This window comes from Myodes glareolus, chromosome 3, assembly GCF_982192425.1.
Source record: "Myodes glareolus chromosome 3, mMyoGla1.1, whole genome shotgun sequence".
Classification (NCBI taxonomy): domain Eukaryota; kingdom Metazoa; phylum Chordata; class Mammalia; order Rodentia; family Cricetidae; genus Myodes; species Myodes glareolus.
The window spans coordinates 83,551,967-83,566,773 of record NC_142028.1 but is presented as its reverse complement, the minus strand read 5'-3'; the positions used below and the strand labels follow the sequence as shown (position 1 = coordinate 83,566,773).

At 40.9% G+C, this 14,807-nt stretch overlaps 1 protein-coding gene across 1 annotated transcript in view; it reads right to left on the bottom strand.

The window, feature by feature from the left end:
• Positions 1 to 1,358: 1,358 nt before the first annotated feature.
• Positions 1,359 to 14,807, bottom strand: part of LOC125412500 (protein zyg-11 homolog B) — a 59,718-nt gene continuing 46,269 nt past the window's right edge. Inside the window, exons 13-14 of the mRNA XM_087904761.1 lie at positions 10,756 to 10,853; positions 1,359 to 8,623 (exon numbers count right to left, since the gene is read on the bottom strand). Of these exons, the coding sequence (XP_087760887.1) occupies positions 8,433 to 8,623; positions 10,756 to 10,853 (289 nt within the window). The 3' untranslated portion in view covers positions 1,359 to 8,432. The remainder of the gene's footprint in view (positions 8,624 to 10,755; positions 10,854 to 14,807) is intronic.

Sequence of the window (14,807 nt, the reverse complement as noted above, 5' to 3'; positions counted from 1 at the left end):
GTCAGGTTGACTTGTCTTTAAACTGTTTTATCTATTTTTGAGACAGGTTTTCTCTGTGTAGCTCATACTCTCCTGGAACTTGATCTGTAGACCAGACTGGCCTCAAACTCAGAGATCCACCTACCTCTGCCTCCCAAATGCTCTGATTAAAGGCACACGTTACACTGCCTTGCTTGTTTTATTGGTATGTGTATGCTTGTATGTATGTCTGTACACCACATACATGTAGTGCTTATAGAAGCCAGGAGGAGGTATTGGATCCCCTAGAGCTGAAGTTGTGAGCCTCCATGTGGGTGGTGGAAAGAAAACACCAGTCCTTTGGAGTAGCCTATACTCATTTAATCGCTGAGCCGCCTCTTCAGCTGTCCTTAAATTCTTTATTGTAGCATTTAGTCAAGATCCCAACTGTACCCAAGTAGAGAAGGGACTGCCTGCAGCTTCACTTCACCATCTCCACTGTTGATAACAAACCCAGGTATCACTTTCTCCAGAACTTTTTTTGTTGGTGGTGTTTTGTTTTTTGAGACAGGGTTTCTCTGTGTAGCCCTGGCTGTCATGGAACTAGCTCTGTAAACCAGGCTGGCCTCAAATTCATCTGCCTCTGCCTCCTGAGTGCTGGAATTAAAGGCATGTACCACTACTGCCCTACCCTCTAGGAATTTTTTGGACTAATTGGACTCAACTGTGCAGTTAAAATTAGGTGTGGTCATTGGTCCCTTTAACAAGCACTTCAGACTGTTCTAGAACACAGTTAAATAGTATCTAAAATAGTATCTATTATTATTCTCCATTAAAATTAAATTCCTTGAAGTTTCAGAAGCATGTTTAATGATCCCTCTACTGGGGCTGGAGAGGTGGCTCAGAGGTTAAGAGCACTGACTGATACTCCAGAGGTCCTGAGTTCAATTCCCAGCAACCACATGGTGGCTCACAGCCATCTATAATGAGATCTGGTGCCCTCTTCTGGCATGCAAGTATACATGGAAGGAATGTTGTATGTATAATAAATAAATAAATAAATAAACAAATAAATAAATAGCTCTAAAAAAAAATCCCTCTACCAATGAGTGATGAACCCAAACTTTTTTTAAAAAATTTGTTGATGTTGAAATGGGGGGGGGGGAATCTCACTATATCATACAGGCTGGCCTTGGACTTGAGTCTCCCGTTTCAGTCTCCCTAAGATTACAGGTGTATGCCAGCAAGTCTAGCTCTAACATAAGTACTTCATTAAGGAATGCTGTTCTAGTATACAGACTTCTGCAGGTCTCAGAAAGCACTCGTCACAAGAGATTACTAAGGAACATAAAGCTTGGCTTAATACTAAATTTCAAAGTATATGAGTGAAACTAGACATATTTACATAAAATTTGTAACATTTATTTAAGCAAAAAAAAATCCCAATTTGTACATACAACATTAATACTTAAGTACTGTTCCACTTGAATATACAGCATGATTCATGTGTAGAATACTTTTGCTTACCAGGCCATAACCAGAATACCTTTAGCCCAAACAATCCAGGATTGTTGTCTGAGATACACACATTCAACTTCCTGATGAGTTTCCATTTCTTGAAGAGTTAAACCCATAGGAATTAAAAAAAAAGGCAGCTTTTCATATGCACAAGTTTAGACTTTGACAGAGGAATCCTGCAGAATCAAAGATTTCATTTTGTCATTAATCACTTATTTTGAACTTTGCAAACAAGGAATTTCTATATAGCCCGAGATGGCCTGGACCTCACTTAGCTCAAGCTGGCCTCCAATTCAAGACCCTTCTGCTTTATCTCCTCAGTGTGGACATTAAAAGTTGGTGATTAATTTGTTATACTTATTTAATGTGGGGCATGAGTGTGTACATAATGCATACATGGGGTCAGAGGACAACTTGTGGGAGTCAGTTCGCTCCTTCAATCATACGGAACGGAGCTCAGGCTTGGCAGCAATCTCCTTTACCCATTAAGCCATCTCACTGGCCTACACAAGTCGGTGCCTGAAAAAAGATGTTTCTGCAGACTATCTGAGAAATCTTGACATAACATTCTTTAAGAGAAAAAAATGCTCCCAAAGATGTCCTTTTATGGAAAGTGTCTCAACTTTCATTACTTAAAAAACTTCTTGCTCCAAAGTTGATTAAAATAAGATTAAAAGTGTCCGGTGTAATGGCACACACCTTTAATCTCAGCATTTGGAAGGCAGAGGCAGGTGGATCTCTGTGAGAGATCCAGGTCAGCCTGCTGCTCCACAGAGCAAGTTCTAGGACAGCCAGGGCAACATAGTAAGACTCTTGACTCAAAAAAAAAAAAAAACTAAGACGGCAGAGACAGGCAGATCTCTGTGAGTTCAAGGCCAGCCTGGTCTCCAAAGTGAGTTACAGGAGAGAAACCCTATATAAAAAGCAAACAACCCTCCCCCCAAAAACCCAACAACAAACAAAATCCTTAAAAAAAAAAACCCTCAGTTTTCCATAAAGTAAGCTCAAAGTCAAGTATTTACCATTAATGAAATAGATTTATGATTTGCCACAAAATAATTTTGATAAGTCTTGAAAAAAAGTATGTATAACTGGTTTTTCAAGATAGTTTCTCTGTGTAGCCTGGCTGTCCTGGAACTTACTCTGTAGACCAGGCTAACCTCAAACTCAGGAATCTGTCTCCAAGTGCTAGGATTAAAGTCATGCACTACCACACCCAACTAGCAATTATATGTGTATGTGTGTGTGTTGCTTTTTGTTTTTTTGAGACAGGGTTTCTCTGAAGTCTTTCGAGCCTGTTCTGGAAGAATTATATTTTGGGGGGTAGGATCTTATTATGTTGCCCAGGCTCATGTTAAACACATATCTCACTTAAGTCCTCAAAATTTAAGTACTCAAATGACCTCCTTGCCTCAGCCTCCCTGACATCTAAGAATATAGGGGAAAACAGTAAAGACCTCACAATCTTTTGCCCCAGCACTTGCACGTTAGGTTACAGTATATGTTAGCACACTGCCTGGCATGTTCTTACTCACCACTGGTTTGACTGTCAGCTAGGCTGTGCTGTGCTGTCCTAGAGAGCCATCCCCTCAGCACAGTAGTATGTTTTCTTTTGGGGTGGGGGTGTCTCAAAACAGGGTTTCTCAAAGCTTTGGAGCCTGTAGACCAGGCTGGCATCTAGCTCAGAGATCAGCCTGCCTCTGCCTCCTGAGTGCTAGGATTAAAGGCGTGAGCCACCACCACTGGCTCTGAATTGAGTTCTGCATACTTTATTTTTTTAAAAAAGTAAGGCAGTGGAAAGACAGAAAATGTTTTTAAAGGCTATTGTCATCACAGTCTCTTGGGTTAAGATTTGGAAACAAATGCATGTACCACAAAGTATGCCACATCATGCAAAGTTGGTCCATGAAATTCTAAGTTACACAAGCCATGACACACACCTAAAACCCAACTGCAAAATTCTCTATCATACTCTATTCCTATCACTGGTGGGTTTTACATCATCACTAAAATAGCTATTTCTGAATTAACACTGAAAATTAAAACCGTGTCAACACACACTAGATGACACTGAATATCCAATATCCAAGAGACAGTCATGTGAAACGACCACAAGGGATTTAAGAAGGAAAGCAAGTTTGCAAACCTCTCCGGAAGCAGTCTTGGCAGTTCTGAAGCCCAAACATACAAACTCCTCGCATAAATAATACACAGATAAAGCCAGAAGAGCCTTATTAGCTGATAGTAGGGCACTGCCTTAATCTATGTCTTCAACTTATTAACACTGTTTAAATCACAACTAACCAATTAATAAAGTGTGCCATCAGAGAGGAGACAGGTCGCAGGTTATCATGTACAAAATGGTTCATTCTGTTACTTCTTCTCACCTTTGCTCTGAGTACTGTTACACACTGTTCTGGGCAGAGGATGTATTTTAAAACGCCAAACCTGGCTTGGTACACTCCTATAATCCCAGCACTCAGAGGGCTGGGGCCAGCTTGTAAATATATATATCCGGACTCTATCTCAAAAAGGCAAAAATAAGGGCTGGAGAGATGGCTCAGCGGTTAAGAGCACAGATTGCCCTTCCAGAGAAGCCAGGTTACATCCCCAGAAGGCAGCTCGCAACTGTCTGTAACTCCAGTTCCAGAGGATCTGACACCCTCACATAGACATACATGCGGGAAAAACACCAATGCATATAAAATAATTTAAAAAAAAAAAGGCAAAAATAGCTGGGGGGGGTGGTTCATGCCTGTAATCCCAGCACTTAGCACGGGGAGGCAGCATTCAAAGTCATCCTTAATTACATAGTGAGTTTGAGACCAGCTTGGGGTATGTAAGATCCTTTTCAAATAACAAAATGAAGCAAAACCAAAAACTAAGCCAAACTTAGTGTTCACTAAGTCACCCCAATTTGGTATATTTAATGTTTTCAGTAACATGTACCAAAGGGGGGAAGTATGATTGAAGAACATCAAAGATAGACCAGGGTTATCTCAACAGCCACACGGAAGTGACTAACAGTCAGAAAGGTGGTAAGGTGGTGTGTCTGGGGCTTACAGGCAGGGGGTTGAGAATTCTAAACTAGCTCTGGATACATGAAACAGAACAAAGAAAAAAAATCAAGTAAAAAAATACAAAAAATTGAATAGGAAGACAACAGGCCAGCATAAAAGGACTCATTTGTAAGAGAAACATCATTAACTGGATTCATATGATTGATGCAGTTTTTGTTTTGTTTTGTTTGACACAAGGTTTCCCTGTATAGCCCTGGCTCTCCTGGAACTATGTCGATGAGGCTAACCCTGAACTCACAGAAATCCACTTGCCTCTGCCTCCCAAGTACTGGATTAAAGCCATGAGCCACCAATCATGGCTGGATGGTGATTTTAAACATGGACCTTTGAAAGAGAAGCAAACTCCTAAGGCAGTTTGCGTTCATCCTCACAGTGGGTGAACTCGCCTGCCGGGCTAACAAGCAGCAACAATAACGGCCGACTCCTGAACCTGTGGGTCTGATAAGATTCTTTTAAACCTTTTAAATCAGTTGAGATCAGTAGATTTATGGTTTTATTAATAATTTAATATTAATAATTTTAGTTTTCTAATAGTAGGAATTTAACTCAGAGCCACTCACTCTAGTACTGAGCTGAGTTACACTCTCAACCCAGGAGAAAAAGTCAGAGTATAAAGACCATAGCAAAACTGACTTGATGCACAAACACCAGATGCTTTGATTTGCTATACTTTGCTTTATTCGATTACAATCTTACAAAGTCTAATTTCATTTCCTTGTTGGGCGGGATGCTAGGGACTGGACCTGGGGCCTTGTGCATGTATGTCCTTCAGCTGACCCAAGTGTTGCTATTCAATGGCTTGTGTCTGAGTACACTGATGAGTTCAACAAGGTCATTCAGCTTAGTCTAAGCTGCTTGAAAGCACACCCCTAAGCCACTGACTTTGGAAGTACCAAGTACTTACATGATGGTTTCCAATTATGAAGGAGAGGGCTGTTAGAGACTGGCTGGACAACCATACATGTATTTTGGCTATATTCAGGATTTAGCTATATTAAGCTACTTTCAACTGTAACTGAAAATTCTGTCTTAATGACAGCTTTCAGAACCATCACAGAGCTAGACATAGTAGCACATGCCTGGAATCTGAGCACTTACTTAGAATTGTTAGTTGAGTGGGATCAAAGTAGACTACAGCCCTGTGTCTATACTTAGTGAGATGCTATCTCAAAAACAAAAACACACCACTCCCCAACAAACAAAAATCAAAAGCACAGAGGTGCTAACATCTTGATATATTTGGGATGTGAACAGTTTTTGTTTTTATTTAGGTCTGGAATGTAGTCTTGACTGACCTGTGAAATATAAATGGAAATGTATTTGAGTCTTCATGTATCAGGCTATTCTGAAAAGCTCTGTAGTTTTTGGCTATTCTTGTTCTGCTTCTTGAGAGGGTTTTGAATTTGCTATGCAGCTGGTGATATTGGGATTACAGATGCATGCCACCACAGCTGGCTTCTTATTCTAAAGATTAGTAAAGCAGACAGTTTAGTATTGGTCTATAGAAACATGCACTCTTGTCCTGACATCTGAAGCCAAAGTTCTCAAATAGGCTCTCCCCAAGCAAGCTAGGTAGACCTGCTGGTCAACAGCACCAACTTGCGATTTACTGCAGAATATCCTACTGTCAAAATTTTAATTTTAGACATTAAAATTGGGGGTAAAATGTCAACAAAAAGCAAAACTCCTTTGACAATCTTTCTCTAAAATATGATTAACTATGAAAAATGCATCTTTTTGTGGTGGAGGCTGTTGAGACAAAGCATCACTAGGTAGTCCAGGCTAGCCTCAACTTTCAGCAATCCTCTCTCCAGTGGCAATCATAGGTTTGAGCAACCATTTCCGGCAAAAATGTATCTTATGGCTCTAAAAATCCCTGGAACCAATGAAGTAAGAATTAAACCATTGTTTTATATGGCTTTTAGATAATTCTGTGTATCTGTTTTCTTTTAGTTTGATTCAGTATTCATTCCTATAAAGGAAGCCCTAAACATTCAAGTCTGAAGTGTGGCAGCAGCATGAACATGAGTCAGACATGTTAAAAGCATACTAATAAGTCAACCAGCTTGTTGGTTTTGCTTTTATAGACAGGGACTCTCATGTAGCCCAGGCTGGCCTAGAACTCAGAATCCTCTTGCCTTCATATTCTACAACACAGGCCCCTATGCCCAGCTTAAACTAGCTCCCCTCTAAACTGAAATATTTGTGAGTTATTTAAAAATACCATTTAAAAATTCTATTGAAAGCATTTTAGATGTGTAGGAATAAAATGTGGTCAAAAGCTGTTTCAGGTTAAACCCGCTCACAAGACGAGACGCTGCTGTACTTGTTTGGGATGGGTCTTGCTATCATGCCACCTGCTCCTTAATGTTTTAGATTAAGGGCAAGTATGACCAAGCTTCCTTCAGATAAAAATTTGCTCTGTTTTGTGAGAGACAGTTTCCCTCTATGGCCCAGGCCCTTGCTACTCTGTAGCCTAAGCTCATCTCTAACTTCTAGTTCCTTCTGTCTCACCCTTGTGATTACTGGATTATAGGTCTCCACCATTCCCATCTTTAAATGGAAATTAAATTTGTTGGTAACTTGATATATCCCTGGTTTGTAGGACAATAACTGATTCTTCATTATACCAACTATCTTAAAGGACAGGCAACTGTCTAAAAGACGTCCATCAAAAACATTTCCTTTTACCCACTCGGCTGGGCATTTAGCAGCAGCCTATTCCTCTCTTGCACGTTTGGAAGTGAGATGTGGACATCTTTTTCTAACATGAACACATAATGAAGATACACTAAACGTCTCTTGGACACAGATTGGCCTCAAACCCATGGCACCTTCCCCCCCCCCCCCGTCTCAGTCTCCTGAGTGAGTACAGGTATGAGCCAAAATTTATCAGAAGAAAGAAATTAACATTTCTGTATGTATTGCTGGGTATTGAATCCATACATGCTAAGAACACACTCTACCATCGAGCCACACCCCAACTCAAGGTTAAATTTTTATAGCAAATTTTCTGTTATCAACTGTATTTTAACTAAGCAAGTTAACTCTGTAAATAGTCTTTACTCCACTGAATAAAAATGACTTTGGAAAAGAAGGGGTAAAACAGGCAGTTTAACCAGCGACATTTAAAAAACTGTACTCTTATAGCATGACAGCCAGTGTCTCAGAGAGGCTTTGACACACAACACTGTGATGCTACACTGTGTAACTGGGCAAGTAGTTCTAGAGTAGCCTGCAGAGAGAGCCCATGCTCCCAGCCTTCAGCTTGGAGAACAGCTCCTGCTCCCAGACTTGGGAGAGGGGCTCCAGGAGAACCTGTCCATTCTTAGAGCTAAAAAAGCAATGTCTAATTCCTCTTCAACTCCGTTCTTCTTTTATTGCGTCTCTTTCGTTTTTCTTTGACTGCCATCCAGGCTCCAAACAGCAGAGCTTCCAGAGACACAAAAGTTTCCACTCGTACAAACAAGTGCATCTTGTGAAAGACACACAGAGAACGAAGGCATTTTTACAGGAGCGTAATAAATCTTACAATCCAAACAGTGCTGATGTCGTGTCGGCAGCCCTGCTCACGTTGCAAACTACCTGGAAGGGCTCGAGAGAAGTCTGGCCTAAGGGTTCGTGCAATTTATCATAAGACTGTAGAATCTCAAGCACAGGTAAAGTTCAAACATGAAAGATTTCCTAAAAGACAATAATGAAGGAAGACCTTTCTCCTCCTAAGTTAAAAATCACAGAACAAATCAGACTGTCCACACGGGCAGGAGATGGATCCCAGGACTCTTACCACAGACACCCCCACACCAGAGAGCACACTATTCCAATGAACCACCACAAAAATGATTTCCACTGTTCATTTCCAACTATCTATGGCTATCAATTGAGTCGGGCCTGGGGCTGCTTTTTACAGGGAGGGGGCCTCCCATGGCGCACAATGTGCTTTTCTAAACTGTCCAGAATGGCTACGGCAATCTGCTGCACGTGGGGATCTGTCTGCTCATGCTCTCTGATGTTGTACAAATGCTGCAGTCCGCCTTCTTCAATCAGCATGCTGCAATACCTTGAAGCTGAAAGAAAACATCACAACATTTCTCTTAAAGTATTTTTAAGTTTTGAAGTTATCCCACAAACCATACAAGTTCTTCAGAGCTTAAAACTAAACAAAATACACATCAAAGGCCAGGCATCATGGTGGTACACGAAGTAAATCTACAAACTAAAGACTCTGTCAAAAAAAAAAAAAAAAAGACAGATCTCCATGAGTTCGAGGCCAGCCTGGTCTACAGGAGCTAATTCCAGGACAAGCATCTGCCTCTATTATCTCTTTATTACCTTGAATTCAGGAATCTTAAAAAAAAATTATTCTTATTTTATGTGTATGGGTATTTTGTCTACATGTCCACATGTACGTCTGTATATTCCTTTTATGCCACGGTCCAGCGAAAGGCAGAAAAAGGTATCAAATCCCCTGGAACTAGAGTTACAGATGGTTGAATCACTAGGTGGATGCTGAGAATCTCAAACTTAGATCTTCTGGAAGAACAGTTGCTGCTCTTAACTGCTGAGCAATCTCTTTAGCCCAGCTTTTTGTTTTGTTTTGTTGAAACAGGGTTTCTCTGTATAGCCCTGGCTGTCCTGGAACTTGCTCTGAAGACCAGGCTGGCCTTGAACTCAGTGATCCACCTGCCTCTGCCTCAGGAGTGCTGGGATTAAAGGCATGCACCACTACTGCCTGGCTATCCAACTATTTTTTTAAGTGTGACTATTTCTTTCTCTTTCTCTTTCTGATTTCTTTTTCTTTTTTTTTTAAATATTTATTTATTATGTATACAGTACTCTGCCTGCATGTATTCCTGCAGGCCAGAAGAGGGCACCAGACCTCATTACAGATGGTTGTGAGCCACCATGTGGTTGCTGGGAATTGAACTCAGGACCTTAGGAAGAGCAGGCAGTGCTCTTAACCTCTGAGCCCTCTCTTCAGTCCCTGATTTTTTTTTTTTTTTTGTGAGACATGGTCTTGTCATGCAGATCAGAGTGGCTTTAAACTTTTTTTGACCCTGTCTGAACTGCCTTAGTGGTGGAACCTAAGTGTGCCACCAAGCACACCTGCCAAACACTTTGGAAGGATTCACTTAATTCGTAACATAACCTAAATCTCTTACTCTATATTTTAAAAGTGTCTTGGGCCTGGGAAATTGTTCAGTGGGTACGAGGGTTTGTGTCCAAGCATGAGAGCCTGAGTTCTAATTGTAGAACCCACATAAAAAGCCAGGCATGGCCATGTGTGCATGTAATTTCAACTTTATGGGATGAGAAAGGCCAGTCCCATGAAATCCCTGACCAGCCAACCTACCCAAAACAGCAAACTTCTGGTTCAGTGAGAATAAGGCAGAAGGCAAGAGAGGAAGACACCTATGTTCCTCTCTGGCCTTTGAATGTCTACGTATGGGTGCATGTACCCACAAAATCATGTGTATATCTCTCGCATACACACAGAGAAACACGCGCATGCACACACATACTTGCAAGTAAATGTACTTAAAAATCAGTGCAGCCAGGGGTCATGGAGCACCCCTTTAATTCTAGCACTTGGGAGGCAAAGACAGGTGGATCTCTGTCAGTTCAAGTTCAGCCTGGTCTATACAGTAAGACCTATTTCAAACAAAACAGAAAACAGTGGGATATACACTTTAAAAATTGCTTTTGAGCTGGGTGTGGTGGCACACCTTTAACCCCAGCACTAAGGCAGAGGCAGGCAGAACTACATGAGTTCAAGGCCAGTCTGGTCTACAAAAAAGAGTTCCAGAACTGGCTCTGCAGCTACTGTGAAACTTTGTCTTGACAGCCCCCTCCCCCCAAAAAACCCAACCCAAACCAAAATCTTTAAAAAAAAACAAAACAAAACAACAAAACAAACCTTTGTCTTTCTGGGCTGAAGGTGTGTGCGTGTGCACACACAGGCACACACACACGTCTTGTTCAACCATGTTCTAGGCATGGTGGTACATATCCATCTCACCACTCAGAAAGTTGAGGCACGAGAACTGCTGAGAGTTTATGACCAGCCTGAGCTATACAGTCAGCTCTGTTCCAGCTTGTCAGGACTACATAGGAAAGACTCAACAACCCTTCACCCCTCAAAATGACTTTCTGTAAAGGAGCATTTCACCTGAACCATAGTTCTAATTTTGGTACATACGGTTCTTGCTGCAAACATGTTGCATGGCCCAAACTGCCCACAGCTGGACTCCCGGTGTTGTAAAACAGCCAAGCAGTGGGAAAAATGGATTAAAGGACCTAAAGGTTCAAAACAAAAGAATCAAAGTTACATTTTATACAAGCATCATTTTCTAAGCAGTGACTCTTTTTTTAAAAACATTTATTTATTTATTTATTATGTATACAATATTCTGTGTGTGCCTGAAGGCCAGAAGAGGGCACCAGACCTCATTACAGATGGTTGTGAGCCACCATGTGGTTGCTGGGAATTGAACTCAGGACCTCTGGAAGAGCAGGCAATGCTCTTAACCACTGAGTCATCTCTCCAGCCCCTAAGCAGTGATTCTTACATGATTAAGAAAAGACATGCCATTTCTAGACTGATACAAAGGGTCAATACACGTCTTCTCTTTGTCACAGCTACTTCAGAAAGGATTGCATTGAGACACCATGGCACTGTATGAAGGGAGGGGGTGTGGATTTTTCAAAAGTTTTTTGTTTTGTTTTCCTTTTTGGTCTTCCCCTTTAGATATCTGAAAAAGTACACTTTACACTTTAAAATTAGAAGAAGACAGGTGTGGTAGCTCACACTTTAATCAAGGGGCAGAGGCAGATAGAGTTCTGTGAGTTTGAGGCCAGCCTGGTTTACAGACTGAGTTCCAGGACAGCCAGAGTGACGAAGAAAGACACATCTTTAAAAAAACAAAAACAAAAACCAAAAACAGGTAGGGGGATGATGGGGGAAGAAGAAGTAAAGACGTACTTATTAATAAAGGGAGTCGTTCACCAAGGAGCTGGAACAACTATACATACAGATGCACCAAAGGCATCTGGGGCTGCTAGCTTCAGAGAAAAAAAAAACACAGCCTGAGCCATATAAGAGCCTTAAAAGAATAACCTAATGGTGTACACTCACAGTCCTAGAAAAACAGGCACACCCCAACACAGTGAAACAATAAACAGGGATGAAAGCAATAAACATGGAGACTAAAAACAATGCACAGAATCAATCAAGTATGGAGTTGCTTCTTAGAAAAAATAAAATTGGCAGTTCACTTAGGCAAACTAACCAAAAGAAAGAGATGACCCACACTAATACAATTATAACAGAGAACAATGAAGTCCTGAGGAGCATTAGAGAATATCTGAAAAAGTATATTCCAGAAAATTGGAAAAATGGATAAAATTCTAAATGATCTACTAGAATTAAGCCAAGAGGACATACATAACTTAAAACAGATTCATAACAAGCAAAAGATTGAAAGAAGGTGGAGGGAAGCCAGAAATGGTGATGAACCTTTAGTCCCAACACTCAAGTGGCAGTCAGATCACAAGGAGCTAACGGTCTAAACAGTGAGTTCAGGGCCAGCCAGGGCTATGTAGTGAGACCTGCCTAAAAAATAAATAAAATAAAATAAACCAACTGCCAAAACAAATAAACAAACAAAAAATCCAAAAGTAAATTAAATTCTTATAGAGCAAATTTAAGAACACATTTAGAAGACTGTGTATCATGGCCAAGCTGGCTTCATTCCAGGGATTCGGGACAGCTCAACATATGCACATCAATAAACAGCACATAAACAGATTGGAGAACAAAAATATTGATCATCTCAACCATCAAAGACTTTATACAAAGTTCACTTCTCATGATAAAAGTCTGAGCAAATTAGCCTGATACAACAGGCCCTGTAGGCTCCCACTATACACCAAATGGCAAAAAGGTATTTCCTTTAAAACCAGGACTGAGACAAGGGTGTCCACTTTCTCCGCTGTTACTTAATTTAGGACTCAAGTTTTAGCTAGAGAAATAAGACAAAAGAATGTAATAAATGAGCCATAAATGGGAAAGGAGGGTGAACCCCAGTATCTGTCTCTGAGTTTGTATTATTTGTGCTATACACTGCCAAATCAGTAGCCTTTCTATATAGTAGTGGCAATTTGCTGAGAAATAATTCAAGAAGAAAATTCCATGCAGAATAACGTCATAAAAAATAACATATCCAGAAATAAACCTAGCCAGGAAACTAAAATCTTCTAGAATGAAGACCTGAAGACACCAAGAAGGAAACTGAAGGAGACACTGAAAGACAGAAAGGCCTCCAAGTTCATGGCTGGTGTAATTAATGGTGTGAAAATGGTCACGTGACTGAAGGCAATCTGCAGATTCAGTACCACCTCTATGAAAATCCAATGACATTTTTCACAGAACTAGAAAAGGCACTCTGAAGTTCTATTAAAACGCACAAGCAGGACTGTGACACGGGCTCTGGGGTAAACACTTGCAGTGTAAGTCGGCTGAGAGAGTGAGCTCCAGACCTGGACAGAAAACTGACTGGCAAAGGTTCTCCTGACTGTCTAATGCACATCATGACATGTTGGCAAGAGCACCCCACACACAAATAAATAATAATCGACTTTTAAAAAGAAACAGAAAAGATCCTGGATATGTCAAAACAATCTAAGCAGAAAAGAGCACTGCTGGAGATGGCAGACCTCAAAGTACAGCACAGAGCATAACAAAACAGCAGCACTGGGACAAAGCCAGACATGTAGGCTAGCGCAATAAAAAAGGAGGACCCAAATATGCCTACAAAACTACAGCCACCACCTTTGACAGTGGTGACAAGAAACAAACAACAACAACAACAACAACAAAAACATACACTGGAGGGGCTGGAGAGATGGCTGAGCAGCTAAGAGCATTGGCTGCCCTTCCAGAGAAGCAGAATGACTATGTATGGAAAGAAAGAGGCCAGAGACGGGGAGGAAGGGTAAGAGCAAAAATACAAACACAACACATGATTCTTCCAAAAAATTAGTGCTGGCATTAAAGAGATAACACACTCAGTCTTAGATACACACTTTAATCCCAGCACTCAGGAGGCAGAGGCAGGCATGGATCTCTGTGAGTTCAAGGCTAGCCTGGTCTATGAAGCAAGTTCCATGATAGCTAGGACTGTTACATAGAGAGAACCTGTCTTGGAGGACCAAAATAAACAGATACACACAGAGACAGACAGACAGATACCTTAAAGACCTTGATGTATAAGGTAGGAACAGAGATCGTCAATAATAATGGACAGAACACCACAAAGAAGGCACAGATTTGCTTTTCTCTTTGTGTTATTCTAAACAAAATGGGTTTAAAAACTGTTCAAGAGGGATTGGAGAGATGGCTTGGCAGTTAAGAGCACTGGCTGCTATTACAGAAGCCCCAGGCTCGATTCCCAGCTCCAACGTTGGTTCACAACCATTTGCAACTCCAGTTCCAGAGGACTGATTCCATGGTCTCTGAGGGAACTGCATGCATATGGTACACAGACATACAATCAGGCAAAACACTGACCATCCGCCCAAAATTAAAATCAAATCTAAAACAAGTCAAAAACATACCAGAATGTATGAAGTAACCAATAAGTTGTAATAAAATTACACAGCAATGGAAATATTTCAGACAATAAGTTGCCTATCTTAGCACTTAATTGTCATAGACAGATTTAGCTATCCAGAATGCCGCTTTTGCTGTTAGTGTTATTATTAGATTATATATATATATATTGGGGGGGTAAGGTAGGATGGGAGTTGAGGTCTCCTGTAGCCTAGGATGACCTTCAACTTCTGATCTTCCTATCTCCACTACCCCAGAATTAGCATTTCTGTCTCAGGCAGTCACACTCAGTTTATGTAGTGACAGGGATCTCAAGCCCAGGGTTTTATAAATCACAGACAGCACTGTATCAGGTAGAGAACCCCAGCCTTCTCAGTCTCTTTAAATTTGAACAGCAGAGAACAAATTCCAGGAAATCTACCTTCAATAAATATGGATAAAGAAGAGAATGTTGAATGAATAGTAGAAAATAAATCAAAATACTTTTTAAAGCCCCCTTGAGACAAGGTCTTGTCCTATAGCCCAGGCTGGCTGGGAACTTGGCAATCCTGTCTCGGCCTCTTTGGTGCTCGGATTATATGCATGTACCACCATGAGCAGCTACTTTACATGACTTTACTCAAAACTAATACTATGAGAGA